This window comes from Furipterus horrens, unplaced genomic scaffold, assembly GCF_987537825.1.
Source record: "Furipterus horrens unplaced genomic scaffold, mFurHor1.1.pri manual_scaffold_2, whole genome shotgun sequence".
Lineage (NCBI taxonomy): Eukaryota > Metazoa > Chordata > Mammalia > Chiroptera > Furipteridae > Furipterus > Furipterus horrens.
The window spans coordinates 144,368,413-144,395,571 of record NW_028327172.1 but is presented as its reverse complement, the minus strand read 5'-3'; the positions used below and the strand labels follow the sequence as shown (position 1 = coordinate 144,395,571).

General features: G+C 35.7%; 1 protein-coding gene across 1 annotated transcript in view; it reads right to left on the bottom strand.

Moving 5' to 3' along the window:
- The window catches only part of SLC39A12 (solute carrier family 39 member 12), a 62,226-nt gene that overhangs the window by 8,451 nt on the left and 26,616 nt on the right, over window positions 1-27,159 (bottom strand). Inside the window, exons 6-11 of the mRNA XM_090268025.1 lie at window positions 24,641-24,813; window positions 21,628-21,780; window positions 19,403-19,513; window positions 17,035-17,101; window positions 10,603-10,761; window positions 8,814-9,001 (exon numbers count right to left, since the gene is read on the bottom strand). Coding sequence (XP_090124151.1) covers window positions 8,814-9,001; window positions 10,603-10,761; window positions 17,035-17,101; window positions 19,403-19,513; window positions 21,628-21,780; window positions 24,641-24,813 — 851 coding nt within the window. The remainder of the gene's footprint in view (window positions 1-8,813; window positions 9,002-10,602; window positions 10,762-17,034; window positions 17,102-19,402; window positions 19,514-21,627; window positions 21,781-24,640; window positions 24,814-27,159) is intronic.

Sequence of the window (27,159 nt, the reverse complement as noted above, 5' to 3'; positions counted from 1 at the left end):
GGGAAAGAAGAAATAAAATTACCTTTATTTGCAATTGACATGATCATCTATGTAGAAAATCTAAAAGCATCAACAAAAAAGCTCCTGCAACTAATAACTGCTTATATCAAAGTTGCAAGATACAAGATTAACATATAAAAGTCAAACACTTTTCTATGTAGCAGGACTGAAGAAGTGAAATTTAAATTAAAGTCATTACCATTTACATTAGCAACATAAATAAAATACTTAGATAAAAATCTAACAAAATAGGTATAAGATCTATATGAGGAAAACTACAAAACTCTAATGAATGCTATCAAGGAAAAACTAAATGGAGAGAATTTCCATGTTCATGGATATGACTCAGTATTGTCAAGATGTCAGTTTTTCCATAGATTCAAGCAATGCCAACCAAAATCCTACAAATTTTTCTATGGATATTGAAAAACTGATTCTAAAGTTTACACAGAGATGCAAAAGACCCATCATAGCCAACTTAATGTTGCAGGAGAAGAAAAACATTGGAACATTGGCATTATTCAACTTCAATACTGTAAAGCTATAATAATTGACAGTGTTATTGGTGAAAGAACAAACAAATATATCATTGTAACAGAACAGAGAGACCAGAAATAGACCCACAGAAGTATGATCAGAAGATCATTGACAGAGGTGCAAAAGTAATAGAATGAAAAAAAATAAATTCAATAAATGGTGTTGGAATTACTGGACATCTACACTGAGAAAGAGAGAGAGAGAGAGAGAGAGACAGACAGAGACAGAGAGAGAGAGAGAGAGAGAGAGAGAGAGAGAGGAATCTATATACAGATCTTGGTTATTTCTTTTGACAGCAAAGTAAAGGGGAATGTTAGAGTGTGTTTTCTTTTATTATCATATTTTATTATTACGTAATAGTAAAATTCTCAACACAGATTGAGTTAATGACTCAACAATATCCTGAACTTGGAAGATTTATTACTGTTGACACAGGTAGAGCCTATTTTGAATTTGGGCTTTTTTAAATTAGCAGTTGAGTTCACAGAACAACTTAATACAGTACTCTTAATTTTTCTTATCAAGCAAAGAAGCAAAGGCTGCAGCTCTCAATGCATCTGGAATTGCCAAACTAGAGGTTTATTTTAAAGTTACTTATTAAAATTCATTATTATATATTTTGTTAAATATTCAAATATAGGATATTATAGGCTTCTAAATTCCTAATGGTATCTTCCCAAAAAAAAATCATGAAGAAGTTTGCAGCAGAAGATAAATGAAACTTTCTTTTTTGAAAACCAAGCTATAAGACAAAGACCACATCATTGTCATTCACATCAAGAGAGACAAAATTGTTACCTGTTTTTCACTTGTACCTAACATTTCACCTCACTATTTTTTTCCTTAGGGAAAGCGATTCAGTTAGATTTTTTTTTTTTTTTTTTTACTTGTTTAGCTTAGCGAGGAGAGCCATCAGCAGCTTTACTATTTTCCTAAGAAATTGATTACTTTAGAAGATATTTGTCTCTGTGTGTATATGCTCAAGTGTGATTTAGGAGACTGGCTAGAAGAAAAAGACATAAGTAGTAAAAAAATACGAACATTTCTGGTCAGTATTTTAGAGAAAGAGAACAGAAATCTTTCAAAATTGTTGGTAAGAATGATTCATCCTTCTTGTTCCTGTGAAGAAATAATTGTGAATGTTAAATTATATTAATTTTGCTGCCCGAAATGGCTTTTAAATGTTTGTCATTTTTTTCACAGCTTAAGAGTATTTTAAGTGGTGTCGGTTGCATTCATTGATTTTTAAATATGACACATGTTGAAAGCAAATACATATATCAAGGTCATTTTATGTGCATTTAAAAAAATATATCCCCTTTCTATGGATGGATATTGTTTAAAGGGCATTACATCTTGGTATTGCCAAACTACAAAGGGATGATAGCTTACTAGCTTTTTGCAGGGAGAAAGGATTCACTTACCAGAGCCATCTTGGTGATTATAGATAATTGGCTGAATTGCATTGGATTTATCTACATTTCTCTGAGAAAGAAAGACTCACTCAAATAATGAATTGGAAGATAAAAAAATAATGTGGAGGAAAGAATAGAATCAATATCCTAGAAGTATAGTTTCTATTTTAGTTTAGTTTTATCGTCAAGTGATTACAAGGTGAAACCTAGCTAGAAAAGTAGCTCTTTCATCAGTCAATTTATGTTCTTTTCATCTAATTCACTATCTTGAAACTGTTACATTTACTGAACTAAAATAATTATAAAGAAGCAAATGGATGGTTTTCATCTAGATTATTGATAATCCATTCTATTTATTGACTGGGCTTAATATTCAAAACTTATTTGTGTGTGTTTGGGTATAATTTAAAAGCGAAGGTTCTTAAGTTCAAATACAAAATACAAAATACAAATACAAAATACAAAAAAAATTATCTGGAAATTGAAAAATGTTCCAGGCAAAGTCTGGCTGAGATTTTACTTGTAGGAGACACTTTCCAGAAGAGGATAGGTAAGCAATTTCTCTAAGTGACTGTTCTTCAGTGTTGCTGTTTCTGCCCCCTTTATTATAAAAGTGAAATTATGATTGAAGGAACATTAGTAATAGTCTTGGTGAGGAACAGAATTTTTAAAAGAGAATCTCCAGAAAAATGTACAGAAGGAAGAGGGAAACATTGGGAAAACTACGTGATTGTGGAGGCAGGAAATAATATTCTCAACTAATCTGCCTTGACATACCAGAGGGGACACCAGAATTTTGGATTGTTTTACTTTGTTATGGCATGAATTAGTGAGGCGCATCCTTGTCCACTACCTACCTCTCAGAGTTACAGTTCCTCTACTGTCAGCTTGGAGGTTATTAACATATTGTATCCTGGGCAGTTGTCCTGTTCCCTCAAATTTAGGGACATAATCAGTTACATTCATCGTGATAGCTCCTTGATGTTTCTATGGGCCTGTTGCCATGGAAACAGTCTCACAGGATCTAAAACTTTAGGAACATTGCCTAAAGGTTTGAAACTTGTTTCAGATCCAAAATAAACCTTTTCTTGGCATAACCTATCTATATTTTAATAAATTAATTTAATCTTTAAGCCATAAATCACATATGTTACAGATAAAGTCTCTCTTATCTGAACTGCTGAAGAAAACAGTACTTCCAGAGCTTGTCTTTTCCTCCTATTAGAGAAATTTTGTAAATGTTAGGGAAGGTGGAGCTGAAAAATCCTTTTGACTTTCAGTCTGAGAATTTTCTTATAAAGACCTTCGGTTCCCAGAATGAGATGCTCCTATATAGCTGCCTCTGTTCCCGAGTGCATCTAAAAAAGGTTAGCAAGTAGCACAGGGATATATTCATCTTCTATGCTTCTGTTAACAAGTTACCACAAACCTGGCAGCTTAAAACAATGCACATTTACCTTTCAGGGTCACCACGCTAAAATTAATGTGTCACCAGGGCTGCTCTCCATTCTGCAGCCCTGGAGAGAATCTGTTGCCTTCCATTTCCCGGCATCTAGAGGCTGCCCGCATTCCTTGCCTCCTGACTCCTTCCTCCATCTCTAAAGTCAGCAATGACAAATCTCTTTGACCCTCCTTGTGTTATCACATATCTTTCTCTGACCTCTGATAGAGAAGGTTTTCCACTTTTAAGGTCTCATGTGATCAGATTGGGAACACAGATAACCTAGGATAATCTCCCCATCTCAAGGTCCTAAATCTTAATCACATCTGCAAGGTCCCTGTTGACACGTAAAATGAGGTAGTTACAGGTTCCCGAGCTTAGAACATGTATATATTTCGGTTAGGGGTGCGTCATTATATAGAGAGAATAAATCTCATGAAGTCTTTGCAGCAAACATGGGACTATGAAAAAGATAGCAAACCAAAAGATGTGGTTATAAATAAAAGTAAGAGAAAGTGGATAAACAAGATAAATGGATGCTAACCTATCCATCACAGGTATTACTAATTGTATCAGACACTTACATTAAATGACAGTGCAAATATTGTGTCAAGACACCACCACTTACTTTCCACAGATAGGTGGAAGATAAAAGAATGGAAAAGATATTCTGTGCAAATAGTGAGCAGGAAAGCAGATGTGACTATATTAACACCAGACAAAGAAGGCTTCATGACAGGGAATTATACCTGAGATAAAGAGGGACTGTTTAGCATGACAAGAGTATTGATTCTTCAAGAAGGCATAACAATCCAAAATATGCATGCATTTAATAATAGAAATTCAAGCGTATGACACAAAATGGATAGAACTAAGAACAAAATATACAAGCCATGAATATAGGTTTTATATTTTAACATAACTTCCTCAGTAATTACTAGAATAAATGGAGAAAAATAATCAGTACAGAATTTGAAAATATGAATAATGCTATCAAGCAGCCTGACATTCCCAAAACCCCACAACAAACAACCACTGCATTCATGTACTTTTCAAATACATGAGGGGCCACTCACCAGGACAGATCATATGCTGAACCATAAAACAAGTCTCAAAAATTTCAAAACTAAATATAAAGTGTATTCTCTGACTATGAAGGAATTAAAGTCAATAGCAAACAGATATTTAGAAAAGTTCCAAATATTGAGAAATTAAGCAACATACTTTTATATAACATATGGCTCAAAAAATTACATGGAAAATTTCTAAATAGTCAATATTGAAAATACAACACATTAAAATATATGGGACTCAGCTAAATCAGTGCCAGAGGGAAATTTATAACATTATTTTTTAAAATTTGTTTATTTATTTTTAGAGAGAGGGGAAGGGAGAGGGAGAAAGAGGGAGAGAAACATTAATGTGTGGTTGCCTCTCACACGCTCCCAACTGCGGATTTGGCCTGCAAACCAGACGTGCCATAACTGGGAATTGAACCAGCGACTCTTTGTTTCTCAGGATAGTGCTCAATCTACTGAGCCATACCAGCCAGGGTGAAATTTAGAATTTTTAATGCTTAGATTAGAAAAGAAGAAAGATTTAAAGTCAATTATTTATTATTCTACCATAAAAAGCAAAAAATAAACAAAAAATTAAATGCAAAGTGAGTAGAAGGTAGGAAATAAGAGATAAGAGCATAAATAACAGAAAATCATGAAATAATGGTCGCCAATCACTGCCAGTTTTTCTACTTGTGGAATTTGTGCTTTCTGTTCATGCAAACTTTAGTACTGTCAGACTACAGTGCTAAAGTTTTACTAGAAGAGAATACACCAGAGAATATTTCCCCTGAATGTGAAGCTCTTACTACTACCTGGTCATTTGAGCTCCTGATACCAATGGACCAACTGATAGAGAAAAGTTACAATATTGGTAGGAGTGTTTATCACTGGTTACCATGGAAGCTAGGGTTATTGTTACACAATGGAGTAAGCAATGAACATATCCAGAAGCCTGGGGATTCCTTGAAGCACCTCTTGTTTCTTCCATGCCTATTGACAATAGTGATCAGGTAACTACAAGGAACATGACCTGTCCTGTCTGTCAAAGCAGACCTCTCAGTAAAGCCTGAGTTGCCTATGAGGAAAGAAATCCAGGTCAGCCAAAGTGTTGCCTGAAAGTGAGGAGAATCAAGATTGGGTGCTACAGGAGGAGGCTGATGAATATCAAATATAACCTCAAGACCAGCTGGGTTTGGAGCTTGTTCCACTATTTTGTATTAAGTCTTTGTGGAGTTTTGCCCTCCCACCATGATAGATGGGACTTGTAAGTAAAGGAGAACATGAGCATCATCATTCTCATGCTATTCCATATTTTCTCAGCCCCTAGCCACATTTACAGGGACCAGTTCCAAGAAGGTGCTGATTTGTTTTGCATAGAGCCTTGCTTCAGGCCCACATTGCATTCCTTTGTCTCCTGACCTGGGCTTTTCTGATGTTCTGGCATGGAACCACCATGGGAACTCCGCTGGTACTCGGGCATGTATAACTTGAGTGTGGAAAATATTGCTTGTGGGGCCAGCTTGAACAATGGGGCCAGGAGCCCTTCCAAAAGGTCCTGTGTTATGGATTCCTCAGAGTGGTGGTCAATTTAATAAAAACACATTGTTTTATTGACTATTTATCCAGCTCTGTTTCAGTAGATCTGCCCTTCAGTCCTCCCTAGGATCATCTCCCAAATGTATTGCCTTCATTCAAGCCTTTTTCTTAGCCTCTGCTTGGGGAAAACCCAGTCTAAGACACTGATCTTTAAAACAGAATGAATTTCCTCTGGCCACCCAGAGCTACGTTCATTCTTAACTTTCTTTAGAAACCATTCAAAACAACTGGGAATTAGTGTGCTTGGATAAGGCGATACCACTTTGGCAGATTTCCAGAAGACTTCCTTCCTTGTTGACTTCAGTGTTAATGGCCCCATTTTTGCCCCTAGTTCTTTTTCTTTTAGAACTTTGAAATAACACACCCAATTTCTTTGAAACAAACAAGGAAAGTAAAAATCTAGCTAATCTTTCCTCATTAACCCTGCTGGTAAATTTTCAGGGTTTAGTAAATAACCCATGTATGAAAGTATTTCCCATTACCCTTTCATTGTTGTTATTTATTTTCTTTGCTATTTACAGAGTCATGAAATCTTGTTTTCTTTCCTTTAAATGCAAAAGACTATTTTCTTTGGCACAGCCTCAGGGTACAGCAACAGTTAAATTTGCTGCTGTGTGAAAGAGTAGAATTTGTTTAGAAGTTACGCAAAAGGCCGTGAGAGCAGGTGACCTGGATTATAGGAAGTAGCTCCAGAAAGCTCAGAGTATTTTATTTTCTGTCTTTTTGCCAGAATGCTGCTTTCTCCTGGGCCAATAGTAATTTTTAATAAGGTCAAGATTTATTCTAGTTGGAATCTCATAGGATATCAGGCACAATGCTTTCTTACAAGCAATGCCTTACCCTTACAAAATCAAGAGGAGAAACACTGAGGGGAAAATGTTATATTTAGCTCAGGGTTCTACATGACAAATAGCTCTTGACAATCTTCTCAGGTCAATCTTAGGAGAGTATTCTCCCTAACAAAGAAAAGAATTGACTACCTACATACACATCTATCATACTTCAAGAGAGATTCAGACTGTGAAAAAAAAATAAAGAAAAACGTAAACTTCAAAATAACACAACTACTCCCAACTGACTCATAAAGAGAAAAGAAAGTAGAAAGCTGAAAATCAGGAGGTTCAAGAGTGAATGTAAGGACTCATACAGAGACACTGTGAACACAAGGTACTTCTCAACATTCAATGATGGGTGAACAGTGTTTTTCTGAAGTGACAAAAGGCTAGAAATCCAGATTTCTCAAACTAGAAGGATCAAAGGATTGTCCATATTAACAATGAGTTAGGGATTTGGGTTCAGGAGAGGAAGTGTGTAAAATCTGCCCCAATTTTAGCTATCTTCACTATCAAGATAAGGAACTTTCCTGAGTATCATAAATAACATGTAAGAACTTATGTAAACATGGAAGTACATTTTGGTGTTTAATCATCTAATTGAATCTTATTAGAATTAAAAAGAACAATTGGGCCCTGGCCGGATAGCTCCATTGGTTAGAGCATCATCTCTATAGGCCAATGTTATAAGGGTTCCATCCCCCATCAGGGCACATACCAGAATCAACCAATGAATGCATAAATAGGTGGAACCAGAAACCAATGTTTGTCTGTCTCTCACCTTCCTCTCTCTTTCTAAAATCAATAAAGTAAAAAATAAAAAATTTTAAGAGCAACAACTGGAACGTCAGAAGCATTTACGATGGAATTTTAAATGGTAGTATTCACTTGAAGAGTTCCCTTAATGAATTTTACTTCAAGAATGCACTATTATTCTAATTCTATCTGCACAGGTTCCTGGCTTCTAGATTTTTTTTCCTTATGAAACATTTATTTTCATCTACTTCCAGGACAGTACCTGGATTCTGCCATGTCATTAGTTATCCCAATGGTCCTGTTCTGTATATTATCTTCAAGATTGTTTATTTGATTTTCACTCTAATTGGTTTTTATTGATTCTCAGTATTAAATATTTCTGTTGATAATTTATGTCATTTTTTTTACCTTATTCCAACTCATGAGAAGGGATTTTCATTATTACTTTCAGCTTGAGATATTTAAGTTATAAACAAGTTTAATAGAAAATGACCTTAAAAAAGATTGGCTTCTCTAATGAAGAGCAGAATTTAGAAAGGACAAAAAATGTAAAATTTCCCAGGTTTAATATTTTTTAAGATCATAGAGGATGAAACATGATGACTGAGTTACCACTGGTCTCAGCAAGGACCCCTTTAGGAAATATAGGTTGCAATTTTAAAGACCAAATAATCTTTCTTATTTCACCACATGATAATGATCTGGCAATTACAACTTAAAGATACAATAATTATTTTTAAAAATACAGTTGGTTAATTAAGTCAAACAGCTATTTAATTTAATGATAAATACAGTTGACCTATTTCTCAATGTATAAATAAAATAGCTGGCTGTTTAACCAAGCTTTTTTATTTTTCATCTAGAAGTATAGGCATCATATACAGATTCAAAGCCAGAGCAGAATCAACTGATGATCACTTTTTGACTGTTATAAAGGTTTCATTCATTCCATTTCAGTTCACTAAAAGAATGTCAATATTTTCTGTGTCTCAAATTATGTTTCTTCTGCCTAAAACTTCCTTTCTTGGATTACACAGAATATTTATTTAATCTTTTATATTGTTACCTATATTGTTCTTTTCTTTTTCCTATCTATCCTTCCATTTTATTGCTTTTTCTCTGTTTTACATTTTCAGTGTTTAGAACAACAAAATGGAAAAGCCACAAAGCTTACCATTTCCACCAAGGATAAATATAAGAACATCCCAGCAGTAATTGTCAAGATCCAGTTTTGAATACAAGGATCAGTTGATACCGAGAGGCCAATGTACAGTCCTATGAAGGCAGTTAGAGCACTTATAAAATTCATCAGGATGGCAATTTTTATAGGAAGTCCAGAGCTTAGCAGCACAGCAAAGTCTCCTGAAATGTAAGGAAAAGAGATAATATAATAATCAATTAACCGATGATGGTTTTGGTAGAGCAATATGCTATTAGGTTGTTTTAAATGTCAGCAACTGGAATGAATTTTATAAGTTAAGCTGAATGATCATGTAAGAAGCCATTTTCCTAATTTCTCTAGGATTCATAGCTAACTCATTATGCAATGAGGAAGTTACATTTCAAGAATTCAATTTCTTTTACTGCTCCCAAAGATAGTATATACAGAGAACTCTGACATACTCCTTAGTTTCTGATGTCCTGTGGCATTTTCAGCTTAGATAAATGCAAAATAAAGCATTTGCTGTCCCCGGATTTCTAAATATTTTTGCCTGGAAACTTGCCAAGCAAAATCACAAGGTAGTAAATATTATGTGGGCTTTCATTATTTACTTATGTAGGAACTGCTTTGGGAAAAGAGAAGACTGCTTCGTATGAGAATTTAAGATCATTGCCAAAGTTGACTACTAGGAAAACAAACTTTGCCTTTAGAAAATGTTTTAAGGCCTTAGTGGTTTGAAAACATAATATTCTCTCCTTTCCTCCAAGAGAAGAATGGCATATGAATCTGAGAGCCTCTATTTCTTAGTTTTGGGGATTAAGATGAGGCTGAACTTCGATAAAGACAGCCTGAAGACTGAGTTTCCTAGGTCCATTGTGTAAGTGGTCTATGAACAGGTCTTAACATGTCTTTGCTGGCCTGCCACAGACTGTCACACTCCTCTGTGATTTTACTATAATAGCATAAAGCAGGACCATAGGCTAGAGCACCCAGACAAGATACATTTCAATGGATTCAGGAAGGACCTTTGATAAAATGCTTCAAGAGAGGTGGGTCAAGGACAAGTTGGCAATAGGACTTCTGATAATAAACACTAAACACAGAGGACAGGGTTGCCCATGGTGGGGCAAGGTACATCTGAAAATGGCAGCAGACAGAATGACAGCCAGAGCCTTCTCTCTAGGGTACAGGTGTGCCTGGGGCCAGCCTCTACTATTTCTGGGTCTGTTTCATTAATGTATATTCTATCTCATCTTGATTTCTGGGAGGCAGGATTTGAATTACAGGGCTATTAAGATTATCCAGATAAAGAGTCTTATGTGCATCTGCTACTATATGCCTGTCATATCAATTTTACAGTTGGTTTTAGATAGCTTGTATAAATCCAGTTGATGAAACCATGGTATGGCTTTAATTTAAATGTTATTTTATCTCATTGACCTGTTTGCTGACATAATAGCTAAAATTCCCTCTTAATGTTTTTTCCCACATATACTATGCAGATTTAAAAGTTCTTGCCAAAGTTCTTTAAAAGGAAATTTCTCTAATGACTTACTCCCATACAGCATTCTCCAGAATTGAAAGAGTCACTTCTGGCCCTGGGAAATATAAGGCTAATGGAATTTTATCCCAAGGTAAAGGAAATTTTCCTAATTCTTTTCTGCTTTTTAAAATAAATTATGGAAGAAAAATATTCATCTTTTTATAGTATTTTAGAAAAGGAAGCTTTGGAGACCATAGTTAGAAATATATTATGGTTTTCTCAACAAGCAGAAAACAGTGATTCTACTGTTAGACTTACCCATTTCATGTGGAATTTCATGACACAGGATAGCAATTGTCGTGGTTACTCCAGATTCAGATGAAGATGAGAAAGCTGCTCCTATCACAAGGCCATCTGCAAAATTATGCAGGCTATCCCCAACCAATACCATTATTGCTAAAGAGCTAATGGATTTGCCTTAAAAAAACAAAAAAGGTGTGAGAAGCATTAATAGAGCACTAAATAGTTCGTGGAATCCTTCAAACAGGACCAACCTTCTCATCCATCTTTGACATTCTCAAATTACATCAGATTAAGTAACCCGCTTCACTTCAGCTTTCAAAATAAATCATGACTTGGAGAGGCAAATATGGTAACCAACATGTGTGGATGTATGGTCACTGATTCTTTTTTTTTAACAGCTCAGACCGTTAAATTGTTCATGAAATTCTCTATTTTATCACCTTGTCTAAAAAATAAAAAAAAAGAGGAAAATAAAAATAATAGTGTTATAACCTCCCAAAATACCAGCAATGACCTTTGTAAAACATTTTAATCCTCCCTGCATTAAAATGGAGTCTATTTTAAAAAACAATCCCCTCTGAGTCAGGCTGTCCTTAGTGTACACTTCCTGCTATTGTATGCCTGGTTCTTGCTAATCACCCTGACAAAGTGTCTCATTCACTTGCCAGTTGTGACCTCCACAGAACCACTTCCAACTCTGCTGATCTCTGAGTTAGCTTGGGAACAATTACTTAATGTTCTTATCTTTCAGAAAATAACTTTCAGTACTAGACCAGCTACATGTTGAACAAAATAAGGAGAAACTGTTTTCATGGGATTCTGTTACTTAATATACACAATCTGACTGGTGAAGAGTCAAAGAACTAATTCAGATAATAATGGGTTTAATTAATTAAATAATTTAGATCATAACTGGGTCAAGTTTTTAACACACAAAATTTCTATTTTCAAAAACTTAAGACTATATGTTCATATAATCAATTATGAAGTTGAATGACCATACAAAAGGTGTTTCAGAAATAACACTTAATGGGACTTCCGGCCAAGATGGAGGCATAGACAGACATGCTGCGTCTCCCTCCACAACTAAGAAGGAAAACAACTACCTCAAAACTAGAAACAACCAGAAGTTCCAGAAAATCCAAGTGCATGGAAGTCCAGCAAACAAAGATATAAAGAAGAAATACTCATCCAGACAGGTAGGAGGGGCAGAGCCGGGGCACAGAGGATAAAGTGTGGTGGTGGCAGCAGCAGCAACAGCGGCAGGCTGGCAGAAAGCATAGTTACATGTTTTAAAAAGTCAGGAGGGACACCTGGGGAGCATTCCCAGCTCCTCACCAAACCATATAGCTTACTGTCCCAGCACGGGGAAAAAATCAAGCGTCATTGCTTTTGACTGTACAAACCAGTGGGGGTTGGGACGGAGGCAGAAACTGCCAGTTTAAACAGCAGAGTCTGCCTGTTTAAAGGGCCGCCATGGACCTAGAACATCTGCAGACCCATCCACTCTGGAAACGATGGCCAGGGCAGCAGCTAGAGGGGCGCCAGTCCAGTGCGGAAGTGGCAGAAGTGCCTGGAAAAAGGGCAAGTGCTGGGCAAGCAGCATTGTTCCTTCTCAGACCCCTCCCCCACGACAGCGCCACAACATGGTGAAACAGGCCGTCCTGTACTGATGAATCCCTAAGGCTCTGCCCCTTACAACATAACAGAAGCCATAGCTCTCCCTGGGACACATAAGCAAACAAACATAGGAGACTTCTGGCCAAGATGGAGGCCTAGACTGACATGCTCCATCTCCCTCCACAACCAAGAAGGAATACAACTACCACAAAACCAGAAATAACCAAAAGTTCCAGAAAATAAATGGAAGTCCAACGTATGAAGAAGTGGTGCTCGTCCGGACAGGTAGGAGGGGCAAAGCCAGGGAGGAGAGTTCAAGCTGTGCTGTCTGCAGCAGCAGCTACGGAGGCTTGGGACAGCAGTAAGCACAGACACCCATATTTAGGGGGAGGCAAGAAGCACCTGGGGAGCACCCATGGCTGCAGACCTCACCCGTCAGCTTGCGATTTCAAAGCCAGGGAAGGCAGACCTCCATTGCCTTGGACTATGAGGCCCAGAGTGGGTGGGGATGGAGGAGGAGGCTCCCAGTCTCTCAGCGGAGAGTGAATGGCAGGAATCTTTCTTGGACCCCCACCCCTGCAGAAAACGCCACAGCGTGGTGAGACGGGTCACCCAGTTGTGATGAGTGCATGGGGCTCCTCCCCCTATAGCGTAGGAGGTGTGACAGCCCTGCCCAGGAAGCAAAGGTAAACACAAAATGGTCAGGATGGCACAGATCATGATAGAGATCCCAGTGACACAGCTGATCAGACAGCAAATATCTAATTGAAAGGTTCAGCAGATAGGAAATCTTCTGAGGCTCAGTTAAGAGCTTTGCTTATAAAAATGCTTACAGACCTAACAGCAGATCTTAAACAAGACGGGGAATGAATGAAGGCTAGTCCTACGGAAGTGAACAAAAACACATACGAAACTAGTGGTGAGGGCAAGAAAACCAGGGATCAAATCAACAAATCAGAACATAGGGTAGGAACAAACAGTCAAGCAGTGCAGAAAGAGGAAACAAAAAGTGAGGAAAATGAGGAGAGGCCCAGAAACTTATTGGACAGCTATAAGCAGGCCAACATCCGAATCAGAGGGCTGCCAGAAGGTGAAGAAGAAGAACTATAAATGGAAAAATTATGTGAAAAAATAATGAAGCAGAACTTCCTGAACTTGGGGAAGGAAATAAACTTACAGGTCCGGGAAGCACAGAGAGTTCCAAAAAAACTGGACCCAGGGAGAACCACACCAAGACACATTATAATCAAAATGTCAAAAATTAAGGATCAAGAGAGAATCTTAAAAGCAGCAAGAGAGAAGAAGAGAATTACATACAAAGGGGTCCCAATAAGACTCTCAGCTGATTTCTCAAAAAAAACTCTGCAGGCAAGAAGAGACTGGCAAGAAATATTCAATGTAATGAAAAGCAAAAATCTACAACCATGATTACTCTATCCAGTGAAGCTGTCATTCAGGATAGAAGGGCAGAGAAAGCACTTCCAGGACAAAGTAAAACTGAAGGAATTCATCAGATCCAAACCACTGTTATATGAGATGTTAAAGGGACTTGTTTAGGAGAAGGAGGATCAAAACTATGAACATTAAAATGAAAACTGTATCACAACAACCAACAACAGAAGCTAGGGAATTGAAACAAAGGCAGACTAAGTAGGCCATGAGAGTGGGAGAAGAATTATAGGTATGGGGAACATTTTGTGGGGAAGTCAGTGGGGAGGAGATAGGAAGAAAAAGGAGGGAGATGGTACAGGAATTAAGAAGCATAGTAGGAGGGAGTGGAGTAGACAGGAAGATGTTGAGAGGAACTATATGCACAAGCAATGGGCATGGACTAAGGCAGGGGACAACTGGAGGGAGGGATATCACTGGGTGGAGGGAGACAAAGGGAAAAGAAATTGGGACAACTGTAATAGCATAAACAATAAAGCATATCAAAGAATAAATAAATAAAAAATAAATAAATAAAAAACACTTATTGACAGTAAACAACCTAAGTATACCATTTGATTAGAAAAGCCATTAAAGTCGATTGCCATAGTCTAAAACTTCATTAATTACTCAGTTGTTCTATACTGTGTGACAGGTCTAAGTAGTAGCTGTTGTTACCATTAGAATTGAACATAGTATTCTAATAATTGTAAACTCAATAAAAATAGGAAGAGGTTGCCTCCTGGTTTCTGTTACATGATCTAAGACCACAGGGGGACTATATTATAATATGGTTTGCTATTTTATATGAGGGGTATAATTTGACTCATTTCATATCCCATACCATGAAATAAGTAGCTTCAGTCCAATGAACAGAAGATACATCCCAGATAATCAGCCAGGAGATAGCTGTTTTGACTTTGTTGCAAAGATTTCTCATGCATATTCCTTCTAAAATTTAGAACGGTCACTGCAAGACTGACTTATATCCTTCTTGTGGTTTACTAATTCATTTTATTTTTTGTTAAAAATGAAAAGATTCCAGGCAACAGTCATAAAAACACAGACTGAATATCAAATTATTGAATTCAGGGAGTTCTTGTTGGCTTAATCTGGAAGACCTCAGAATCTAATGAAGCCTGCTACCAGGTCACTTAGCTGTTCCTGCCCCTTTTCAGAAATAAAGCTCTAAATGAAGTAATTTAAAGTAATACATTGGACAATATTGCAGGATGTAAATAAGGTATAATTTCTACATGCCTACCTGTAGTATTGATATTAACAGCATATATTCAAATGGAAAATTTTTACCCAATTTATATTCTGCTAAGAAACAGTGTGGCCTATTTTTGTTTTATGTTATTTTATTTTCTCTGATTATAGGTTTCTAAATGTCAAATCATGGATACCTAACAAGCCACAAGGCAAATACACATTTTGCCTGTAAGCCACAAGGAACATGTCATGCATATTGTTTGAAATAATTTTAAAATTATTCAGCAGAAGGTAAAACAAGTGTGTACTGGTAATTTTAATGTACTCATTACAGAATTATCAATAATATTTACTTTTCCATATGTACCTGGTAGTCATATTGAGTTCCATGTTTCTGAGTTCCCAGAGATTTTCCATGGTGGAGCAAGGTCTGGACCTAATATCATTTTGCTTTTTGTTTATTTCAATCAGACTGTGGATAGGATATTTTTATCCTGTCTTTTGAAACACAAGCTGAACCCCACCAGTGAGGTAATATGAAACAAGTAATCAAATATCTGAAGCTAATTCAATATGTGCCTGGCAAAAGGGCAGTTGAGTAATTGAATTTGGGTTTGTTCACCATTTTCTGTATGCCAACCTTGATATCTGAAGTGGAAAGATATGAGGCCTACAAAATATTTGAATAAGACCATCATTACTCCCTGATCTAGAATCTGCTCCTTGCTCCTAATTTGAGGATCCTTCTTGCCTCTTGCTTTCTTTCAAAAATAAAAATGAATAAGTATCTATTGTATGTCTACAAAGTGACAGGATTCTAAAATGTTTCCTGGAACTGAAGATTTAGAAGAAAAAATTGTACTAACAATGTCCTGAAAACAGAATTGGTTGGACAGACTATGTAATTACATATTTTGAATCAAATAAATTACAGAAATCAATGTATCTAACACAGTTAGAATCGTGATTGGTACAATCATGTTTGTTCTTATTAGTATTTATACCCCCAACCACATTACAAACTACAGATAAAGACCATTTTTATTTGTATTCTTTTATGCATCAGTGCCTGAAACAGGGCACATCTTCAAACATCTCTTGAATGAATGAAATGTAAGGAAACATATGAATATATGCATTAATGATCATTAATGATCACAAAAAATCATTGATGCATTAGCACTTACTTAGTTCCTCAATTCTGGGGCTTACTAGCTATGTAATCTTGGGTAGTGACTTATCCTTTGTAACAATTGGTTTCTTTACTTGTATAGTTTGAATAATAATTATTCTTACCTTATTAAAATGTAGGAAGATTAAATGAGATAATCCATGTCTAGTTTTTAGCATTGTGTTTGGTATATAATAACTGCTCAGTAAACGATAGCTATTTTTATTATTGGGCAATAACTTATTGTAGAATGGGAATAACTCATCATAGCTTCTTAACATTAAAATACTGAGAAGCATGTGTCACAAAAAGGTAATATAAATGAGAAAAATGGGGTAAAGATTCAGGAACAACTGATGAAAACCAAAACAGATAAAAAAAAAAAACAAAAAAATACCTCTAAGAACTATTCCTAAATGTAAGCAAAAAGAACTAAATTCCTACCCAAAACTGGTAAATTACATTCAGAAATAGAGAAAGTCATAGAAAGAAAAGGTTGGTTGAAAATTATATAAATAAATGAGTTATAGAATAAATGTGAATAATGAGGTACCACCATTTTGAACTTCACCATTTTAAATGACAGTATCACAAGTGAGATAGACATTTGTGAACAATATCAATTTTTAGGAGACAGTGATGGAAGACAGAAAAATACCAATGATGTCTTCAAACTTCATAGGAAGCGATAGGCTTAATCATCATGTAAGCATGATTTTAAAGGAGTTCTGGTAATCACATCTGTGTTTATGCTAATTGAAGTTTTTAGAAGATCAGTTTTAAACAGTTGTGGAAAACAACATTTTAAAAGAATGGAGTAAAGTTGATATTAATGGGTGTTATGTTTGAATGACTGATGGAAATAAGTCTTTATTAAAAATTCTATTGCAAAACTTTTAATAATGAAATACATACCCAATATAAAATTTATGACATTTATTTTAAAACAGATATAACCTTTTTCTATGGCACTTTCTATATTTAATGTTTAGCTGTTTTAAATTAGTACTCACATAGTCTGTTGGAAGCTGCCATACTGCCTATAGGAATTTCAGCTGCCTGGGAGTCTTCTGGGCCTTTCTATTTTTAATTAAAAAATAAATGATAAAAAATAAGCAACTGTTATCATTTTTATTGAAAAATGAAACATCTGAAGTTATGTCAATTTTTAAAAGATGTTCTAATACTCTAGAGGATGTTAGAACTTCTAAATTTTATAGACGAACCTAGAAAGTAGAACTGAGAGTCTGCAAGCAAGCTTTTGGCACTGTCTGTGTTTAGGTGAAGACAGCAGTTGCATAGACCAGTCTTCCACAGAGTGCTCGGAGCTACTGAGACTGTCTGTAACCCAGACTCCTACGTTATGTAAGCTTTTATGAAACGCAGATGTTGTAGAACACACTGGTTCTTGATTCTTGACCTAATTTAGCTCTTCTCCTGATTGTGGATCTAGAATTCACCTTTGGATCTTTAAGCCAATTGTGTACTGTGGATGGAGAAATAACCCATGCCGACACAACACCTCTCATTTCTCATGGCATAGTACTCTGATTTTGCTGCTTTGCCAGTCAGTAAAAGAGTCTTGCCAATTAAGAAAGAAGACCAACAGACTTAGAAAAGATAAAATAATCAATTTTTAAAGTTTCTCACTCTTTCATATGACAGGGAAGTGAGATTTTGAAATTGACATCTATGAGTTAAGATTATATGGTTCAATTTCAGAGACAGACTCATAGTTCAATTTCTGGAAAGTTACTTCTCCTCCCTATGCCTTGGATTCTTACTCTATTATATTATGTGAAAAGAATACTTTTAATCTGCCTTTTAAACACATTATTTTAAAATCATATTTATATAATTCTATCACCCAAAGGTATAGAGACTATGAGACAAATTTAATGTGAGACATAAGCATCTTTTTCAATGTAAAACTGAAAGTAAACTTAAAGTTTGCAGGTTATTAAAAAAATATAATGATAGGCAATTTTTTTGGAAAAGGATGCTGAGAAGAATACCTGAAGGATACAGGGTTAGATAAGGTAGACAAGCCTCTTGCCTGAAATTGGTGGGTCTAGAAACTAGCCCCGCAATTTAATTTTTTTATTACATCAAAATCCTGATTATAATCAAAAGTCTCTCTAGTTCCATTAAAAGACAGAAGTTCAAATATTTATTCCAGGATTTTTCCCCCCAAAAATCTATATAATATCACGCTCTGTAAAGGAATTTAGAGGCAAACATCCAAAATTCCTTGTTGATTGTAAAGGATTGTGAGTTCCCCTCCTGCCTGAACAAAGAGTAAACAAAACAAACAATCCCTGAAGTTCATATTATTTCTGTTTGCTTAAGTTGATCTTGCAGCTTAACTAACAAAAGGAATGGTGAGTATATGAATATATTGTGTGTAATACAGCATATTCAAATACAACCCAAACTCATTAAGTTAGTATTAGAAATTTTCTTACATACATCTTGGGATTCTGAACCCTAGGAATAGAGGCAGAATTAGAGTGATTTTAAAACTAATCTCAGCCTGAAGTTATCTTCTTTCCAACCACATGTGAAGTATCTAAGCAATAAACAAAATAAGGCTTTCAAAATCATTTCATAAAGGAAATTTGTTCTGAATTAGCTGTATATCTACAACCTGTTGCCTGGCTTCTATTTTGTTGTGTTAATGTCTCAAGAATAGCTTACTTATCTCTACTCAGGAATCTATCCTTGAACTCTAAATCCCTTCCTAAGGACATGGTTATAGGAGGCAAGTTTTCTATCTACTACATATTACATTCATATTTTGCTTGTCCCTTTACTTGTTACTTTGAGAATTAGAATGAGAATATTGTTTTTAACCTGATTGGAGACTGTGTTTTGAGAATTCATATGGACAATTTTATATGGAAAATTCAATGTAACAGAAAGCACTTAAACAGAGAAATCTCATTGGGCAGAATCAGTTCTCTCCTATATTGTGAAATAAACATACCACTTCTAGATGCATTAATTCCTTGTTTAACTTATTTGTATCCACCGACCCATGGCTAAAGGATTACTCAGAATGGAAAACTAAATAAAGGTAACTGGTTCATGAAAACTTGTAAACAAAATGATTATGTTGCTGCATTGTATGTCAATCTAATCCATACATGTTTTAAAGTGGTAAGTTTTGCAATGATTTGTGTCTATGGAAAATGCTTTCTACGCATTAAAACAGCTTTGAGGTGCTCGGCAAAGTTTTCTTAATTATTTATCATGTTCAAGAATATAGGGAATTCAAGAGTGGATTCTACATCTATTATCCTACTGATTTTTATCTAGTAATCAAGGAATAAAGGAAAGAAGGTAATCAAACCAATAGAAAAGTTCAGATCAGTGACCTACCAAATGGATAGTTGAAGCAGATTGGCTTCTGCCTGACTGGTCACTTAACTCAGAATTGAGTGCAAGATGGTGGGAATGTCCAACATGCCCATTAACCAATGACATGCCCTGCTGGATGAGGATGGTTTAAAATTAGTGCTGAAGCCGAAAGAACACAAGTGCAGCATTTATCAATTCCATGGTTCTATCTATCATTTTGTTTATTGGCCAAAGCGATGGGTGGCAGAAAAAGAGTAATGGGAGAATTGCACTGTGGTAAATACTTGCTAAAATGCTGCACCTTGGAGAAGCCAAGGACTGCTCTGCATCACCATGAACACTCAGAATGCTTTTAGAATGCAACTTCAAGAATTAAAAAAGACTCAAACAGTGGTGGTTTTTATACTGTCTTTTTATTTACTACAAAATTAAATCTGATTTTGTTCTGATGGAGACACCAAAAGGATTATAACTGAAATTGTATTATACCCTAAAACTACTAAATTAATATCTCCAGAAATGTATTAACCAATTAAAGCACTTGTAGCTTCTTAAATATCTGCATTCTTTTTACTTTACTCAATATAATAAATTTTGAAATTATGTTCCTAAAGTTATTTTAAGTTCCCTGACAAATACAAGGACAATTTAAATACACTCTGCATTTTGGATGTTCAGAATTTATTTTATTCATTTCCATCCTGGTTAAATTTCTCATGATTACACAAAGGTTGATAGGTTGGCTTTGTAATTTAGTTTTCTCAGTCCATGAATGCTAATCTATTGTATATAAGTGGTGAGTTATTATTGTTTTTTCATGTTTATTGAGATTAGAACCCCTTTCATGAAGACTAATGTCCTAAACTTCTATAGTAAGTGTTGTGATTGAAGCTTGATTTATCACTTTTGCATTACTATAGCAACCTAGCTCTTGGGCCCAAGGCCAAAACACAGCCTGCTTCATTAAAACAGAAATTATTTTACAACATTTTGCTTAAAATATATTTATTATGAAAAATTTTTCAAAAAACAGAAAATTTGGAAGAACTATAATGTGAACACTCAGATACCCACTTCCTGGTCATACCAGTGACATTTTGCTGTATCTGTTTTTATCACACATCTAGCCATCTAGCAGCACCCTACCCATCCACAAAACTACTTTTAGATGCATAAAATAGAATTTTTAAATAAACTTGGGAATGATAATAAAGAAGTGCTGACATTTTAAAAGACTACTAAAGTTTGATCTGAGCACAGTCAAGAATAAGTTAAAAAATTATAGAAGACTACAGAGCCTCAGGACTTTGTAAAGAAAATTTGCTTTATTTTAATCTCCTACAGTCTTTCATAAATGCTTACCTTCTTAACAACCATCCCACAAAACAGTTCAACTATTTCTTTTTTTTTTAAATTTATTTATTTATATATTTGTTTGTTTATTTATTTATTTTTAGAGAGACAGGAAAGGAGAAAGAGAGGGAGAGAAACATCACTGTGTGGTTGCCTCTCACCCGCGCCCCCAACTGGGGACCTGACGTGCAACCTAGTCATGTGCCCTGACTGGGAATTGAACCAGCAACACTTGGTTCACAGGCCGACGCTCAATCCACTGAGCCACAGCATCCAGGAGTTCAACTATTTCTTATCGGATAATGTGTAAGAGCAGAAAACAAAATCATAAATTAACCACACTGAGCTTTATGTTTCATCATATACATAGGAAATGGTCAAATACAGACCCAAATAAAAGCAATGATTCAAGCTAAATAGTTGATTGATAAATAGATAGATAATATAAATACCATACCTGAGCTTTTTGTTTTTATACTTTTAAATGCCCTTAAGATAGAAAATAATGAGTAATTTTGTGAATTTTCAAAAAAATTTTTGCTTGCTTTTGGTTAGGAAAGATATTCAAAATACTCAGTGATAGCTAGGCCTCTGGGTCCCTTCAATATCAGATATGAAGTAGCCTGCTGTTTCTAAACTAGCCATGAAGGTCAAATAGCAGATTGTAACATGTATATTAACAGGCCAGCAACAGATGTTTAAAAGATTAATAACCACACTTACAGGGAAGCTGCCAGTCAGAATGACCTGTGTATTCTGGAAATCAGGGCCTCATCCCTTACATAGACAACTTCATGAAGATGTCAATTACTTTTGAATGAGTACTTTTGCAATAAAAGATGGGTATTATGAAGTCCTAATGCAAAAAAAATTAAATAAAATTTAAAATATACCTTGACACTCGGTGACACAAAAAAAATAAAACATTTTTCCATCAAGAAAAATCCATGGATGCCTCCAATTAGTCCCAATAGTTTCCAAATGTGACCTTTGCTTTCATGGACATGCCCAGACTCTGAGGCTTCCTGCTTGTGTAAACCAAGAACCTAAAAGACAGAGAGAGAGTGAAAGAAATAATTTCTGATCACTTAGATATTAATTAATAGGTCCAATATTGAACATACTCAACTTTCATTCTGTGGAAGGCCCCATGACAACTCCTGAAATCATTCAAAGCCCAGTTTGCTTTTCGATGTATAAATGCTTTCACTGTAGGACTTAATCACAGCCAAATGAAATGTGTACAAGAGAAAAGAACATAGCTTCTGTTTATGAACAGAATAAAGATGAAAGTTATTTCAGCAAGTGGCCGAAATTTTCATACATTCTCAGTTCTTTAGCTGAAATTTTTTAGGAGTTCAAAAGTATCTCTTTGCACATAGTGCCTTACAGCAAGCCAATGTATTTTATATCCAGAACAGATATAAAGATATATTTCATCTGTGCTTTATTCTCCCCAGGCCCCATTGCAATTAAACAATACTTTTAATAAATGTTCAGAGAAGTAGGAAATTTGCTGTAAACACATTTTCCACTGAGTACATACTCTATGCCTAGCAATATGGTCAGCAACCTGAGACAGAAGAGGATGCAGGAAAAGCATTAGGGATTTTTCTCTAGTTGACTCATCCCTTTGGTTGACTCATTCTATTGGTTGATATCATGACTTCTTGTGAGCTAGTAAATCATTACGTATCATATTCCTTCCACAGGAGAAGGCAGATTAAGAAATAGCTCAGTGGTTTCCACATTTAGGATATTTTAGGAAAAAGAAATTGTATGTATACATGTTCATACATATATGTTTGTAGATATTTATGTTTGTAAATACATATTTACACATGAGTACATGAGTGAGTAGATGCACTGATTTTATGGATACAACTCAAAACCAACATATATTAGTCAACTTTTTCTTTTGGCAAAGATATTAAAGGAAACTCACCTAATATTTGTAATTACCATTATTTCACAATACAGAGAACATTGTAATATCACAAAACAGGGAAAAAGCCACAATCTCAGGATAAAATGTATTTCTTTAAGTTGAACAAGTTTAGTTAGTTAAAAAAAAGAATAATGACCGTGGCATTTTTTCTCATTTCTCTGCAGCCCTTTGAACACTTGTCATGTATCAGAACCACTGGATTTTTTTTGGCTTCCACCACCCTTATATCACATCTTCCTCTTCCCAATAACTTTTGTTCTCATCTCTTTCCTCAAGTAAAACAACTGCCTTCCAAATTTCATGAAACCTAGCTAATCTTTTAAGTCCCCCTCTGTGACATATCTCTGCAGTCAGCTGACAGTCCCCCCCACCCCAAATACATGCCTGCCATCTGGAGCTATGCCACCCCCAACCAGGGGAGACTCAGGAAGCCTTAAGATCCTTTGCCGGTTCCCAGGATCCTGGGACTGTTCAGTTCAGCAGCCATGGCAGTGACCTAGAAAAGACCTCAGCCACCACCTCAAGCCAACAAGCCTTGAAATATTTCCAGAAAATTAGATTACAGGGGAAATTAAAACTAATAATGGTTTGTTTCATTTTTCCAACGCTCACTTTGCAATTTTCAGAACATCTAATAATTATTGAGACTCTAAGCAACAAGAGTGACCCTGTAGGAAATTTCCAGAGGTGTGTGGAAAATTTTAACATCTCAGACTTTGTGAGAGGACAGATCATTTCTCCATCATTAGAGTTTTTAGAGGAAACAGACACCCTCATCTGAAGGCCCTTCTACCTGGACCCTTTTGCACCTAGTCCTAGTCCTTTCATTTCTAACCAATAAGGAGCCTCAAAATCCTTCAATAAAGAGCCAAGTTCCTGGTGCTTACACTTTTCTGAAGGGAAATCTAGACGTTCTTAGTTGGGCAAGATCAACTAAGAGAGGTTGATGATGGAACTATTACAGAGGTAGAGGCAGAGTCAAAGTTATGAACACAGGATAATGAGACACCCAGAAACTAGCCACCCCCAAGAAACCATTAGCACTCAGGGCTGAAAAGGCAAAGGTTGGAAATAATGTTATTGAAGCTCAGTGGGTAGCAGAGCTGGGGAGGAGGCCTCCATGAGAACTGTAGGACTGTAGGTAATAAACTGCTTCTAGAGCAGTGGTTGTCTACTTTTTTCATCTCACAGCACACAAAAACTAATTACTAAAATTCTGTGGCACACCAGAAATTATATTTTTTGTCAATCAGACAAAAACAAATGGCAAATTTTGATTCATTCAACTTTGAATGATTATTGTGTTGGCTGTTGTCATTTTTAGTTTGACAGTCTATGGGAAAAGAGGTCAGTGCCCCTGACTAAATAGTAAGGCGTTGCATGTTTTAAAATTTTTTGTGGCACACTAGTCGAAAATCACTGTTCTAGAGCAAGTACCAGAGCCAGGAGGAGACAGGAAGAAATAACCCTGCCACTCTCTCCTCCTGCCCTGACTTTTCTGTTGTGCCTAACATTGGCTGACCCCAACAACAATCCAGCCTGCAAGGGGGTTGAGGAACTGCAATCCACCAGGCCACAAAAGACAGCAGAGAAGGGCAGAGAATGAAACAGGTGAGTTTGGGGAGTACTGCAGAAAAACCACAGCTATGTCTTAGAGGCCATTGATTTATAGGTAATTAGTAATGCTTCCTGAATTTTTCTTAGTAGGGATCTATGTCTGATTACCTTTTTTTTTTTTATTATTTCAAAAATAAGAATAACACATGGTGAATATAACAACTGGTGATCTCTTTTCTCCTACAGGTGCTTTGGGGAAATAATATTCATGTCCAAGGAAAATACTGGCCACTGGATCTACTCACTCAAGTTGCTGTGAAATTTTACATGAACACTTCCAATGGCTAAACATAAAGAGAAATTGGAAACACTCCATCTAAATGGGAAGAAAAGCAGCTTACCTGAGGGATAAGGTGGAGCAGGGCATCCCCAGACAGTGTCCCAACAGCCAGGCCCACAAACAGCTGTAAAATGAGCCTGTAGCTCTCCTCACAGCTGTGGAACAGGAGCGGCATTGTCCCAAGCATGGAGCCCAATGTGAGCAGCGTCACAGCCACTGTGCCGTAGCCATATTCTAAGTTGGAAGGAGATTGTGCAATCAATCGGTCAGTGCCCCTCACCCTCTGTGAGTGACTCAGCTCATGAAAGTGACAGAAGAATCCATCTTATAGTACAGCTGATAGGGATATAAAATTGTTTTATGTGTTCTTAGAGGTAAAAGGGTTTTAATTTTTAATAAAATATAAAGATTTTTACCAAAAAACATTTTTAAGTTACCCTGATGACCTTACTGAACTAACAAACAAAACAGAAACAGACTTAGAGAGGGGGAGGTAGCATAAGGAGACTAAACAGTAATGGGAATAAATACAGTAAAGATTATATTTTTAAAATATATAAAATTTAAAAGCTGCTGTGTCAAGCAAGGGCCTAGCTTACCTTCCACCTGCAAGAAATTGATTTCTCTCACTTTAAACTACCACTTCTGTGGAGAGAACCTGGTAAAATTTTCCATCTAACCATATTTAAACCTTCTGAAGGCAAGGCAGCAGTGCTACAATGGGAGCATCCAGCTTGGGCCCAGGTAGAGCTATGTCTGTGTACAAAATGAGTATTTACTCCCAAAGGTTCTCAAAATTAGTTGTAAAGTTAAAAAGTCTTAATTATTCTCAATGATTAAAATAAGTGATTGTGTTAGTAAAAACAGATCAATGAATGTGTAATGGTTGACAATAAATTTGGACAGCCTACCTTTTGAGTTATTGCAACCATATTTTATAGCGTCTACATTTATTCTATGTTTCTAGCTTCTAGATAAAAAAAATTCAGAAGTTATAATTTTTTAAATTATTCAAACCAAAAAAATATGTATGGGGGAGAAGAAATGAAGGGGGACAAGAAAAAGAAAGATTAACAGAGGAAAAAAATGACTTTCAAAGTCAAATATAAATAATTTGGAGATAAAGAGTTATTCAAACCATCATTTTCCTTTGGTTGCAGATATTCAGAGCAAATACTCTTGTTTTCTACTTACTTAGAAATTACTAACAAGTCATGGCAAATTGGTTTGTAAATAATAAAGGAAAGTAATTTCAAGATTAAACTATCATTTCCTTGAGTAACGACATGCAGATAAATAATAAGCTGAATCAAACAATGAATTTATCATACTATTTAGAATCCATTGTAGATTTTAAGAAACTATCATCTTAAAGTTACTTACAATGGAAAATAGTCTATTCTCGTTATTTTTGTATTTTTCTGGAATGTTCACCCTCTACATTGGATATTATTAATGATTCTAGCTGATAAGTGGTAATAGGCTTGTGATTTTAAGATGACCTTTGTTTTTTTAATTTTTTAAAATTTATTGAGAGAGAGAAAGAGATTGATTAGTTGTTCCACTCATTTATGCATTCATTGGTTGGTTCTTGTATGTTCCCTGACTGGGAATTGAGCCTACAGGATGATTCTCTAACCAACTGAGCTAACAGGCCAGGGCTAAAATGACCTTTACTGAATTATAAGTTCTAGATTATATAGCAGTCTAATATTAAAAGAGTTGGTGGTGCATTCAGAGAAAACTTTCAAACTTTTGTTTTCCCACTCTCATCACCATTCTCTCACTGCTAGGAATTCATTATAATGAATGTTATTCAATGGATATAGAGTTTCAGTTTTGTAAAATGAAAAAGTTCTAGAAATCTGTTGCACAACAATGTGAAAATACTTAATACTACTGAACTGTAGATACTACACTTAAGAGTAATTAAGGTTATAAACTCCATGTGGTTTTCAGCCACAATTAAGGTTTAAAAATTATAAAATGGTTTGGAATGATCATACACCTGCCTAGAAGTTTTATCCTGTCCTAATCTAGTAAAAATACCTATTTTTTTTTAAATCCATAGGGATATTTAACCAAGTTTCATATCTCATTTTTCCACACATAGATTCTCTGTGAGAACATCATTCTTCTCATGTAATACATAAAGATATCTGAAGCTTAATACAAGCACCTGGTTGCCTAATCAAGTTCAAAGTTGCCACATTTTTAGGGGAGCTACAAAAGATTATAAAATGTCAAGAATGTACGAGAACAAATTAGGGTCTGACATTCTCAAGGCAAAAATGCAGTTTCAAGTTCTGTGATTCTTCTTCTCTTCTCCCCTTTGTTCTGAGGGCAGCTACAGTGTGGGATTGGAGGAGAAAGAACATTTCCTAATTGGGAGCTTATAGATGATTTTAGGTTTTCTGTGAGTCAGATTTCACCTGCTTCCATATGGCAAGGATAGCCTGAAAACCATAAATCTCTGACTCTGTGGCCATCAAACTCTACTGACTTACTGCATCTTGATTGGATTCAGGTGACTTGTGACAGGCGCTATGTAAATCTTTCTCATCATTGCAATAGAAGTTA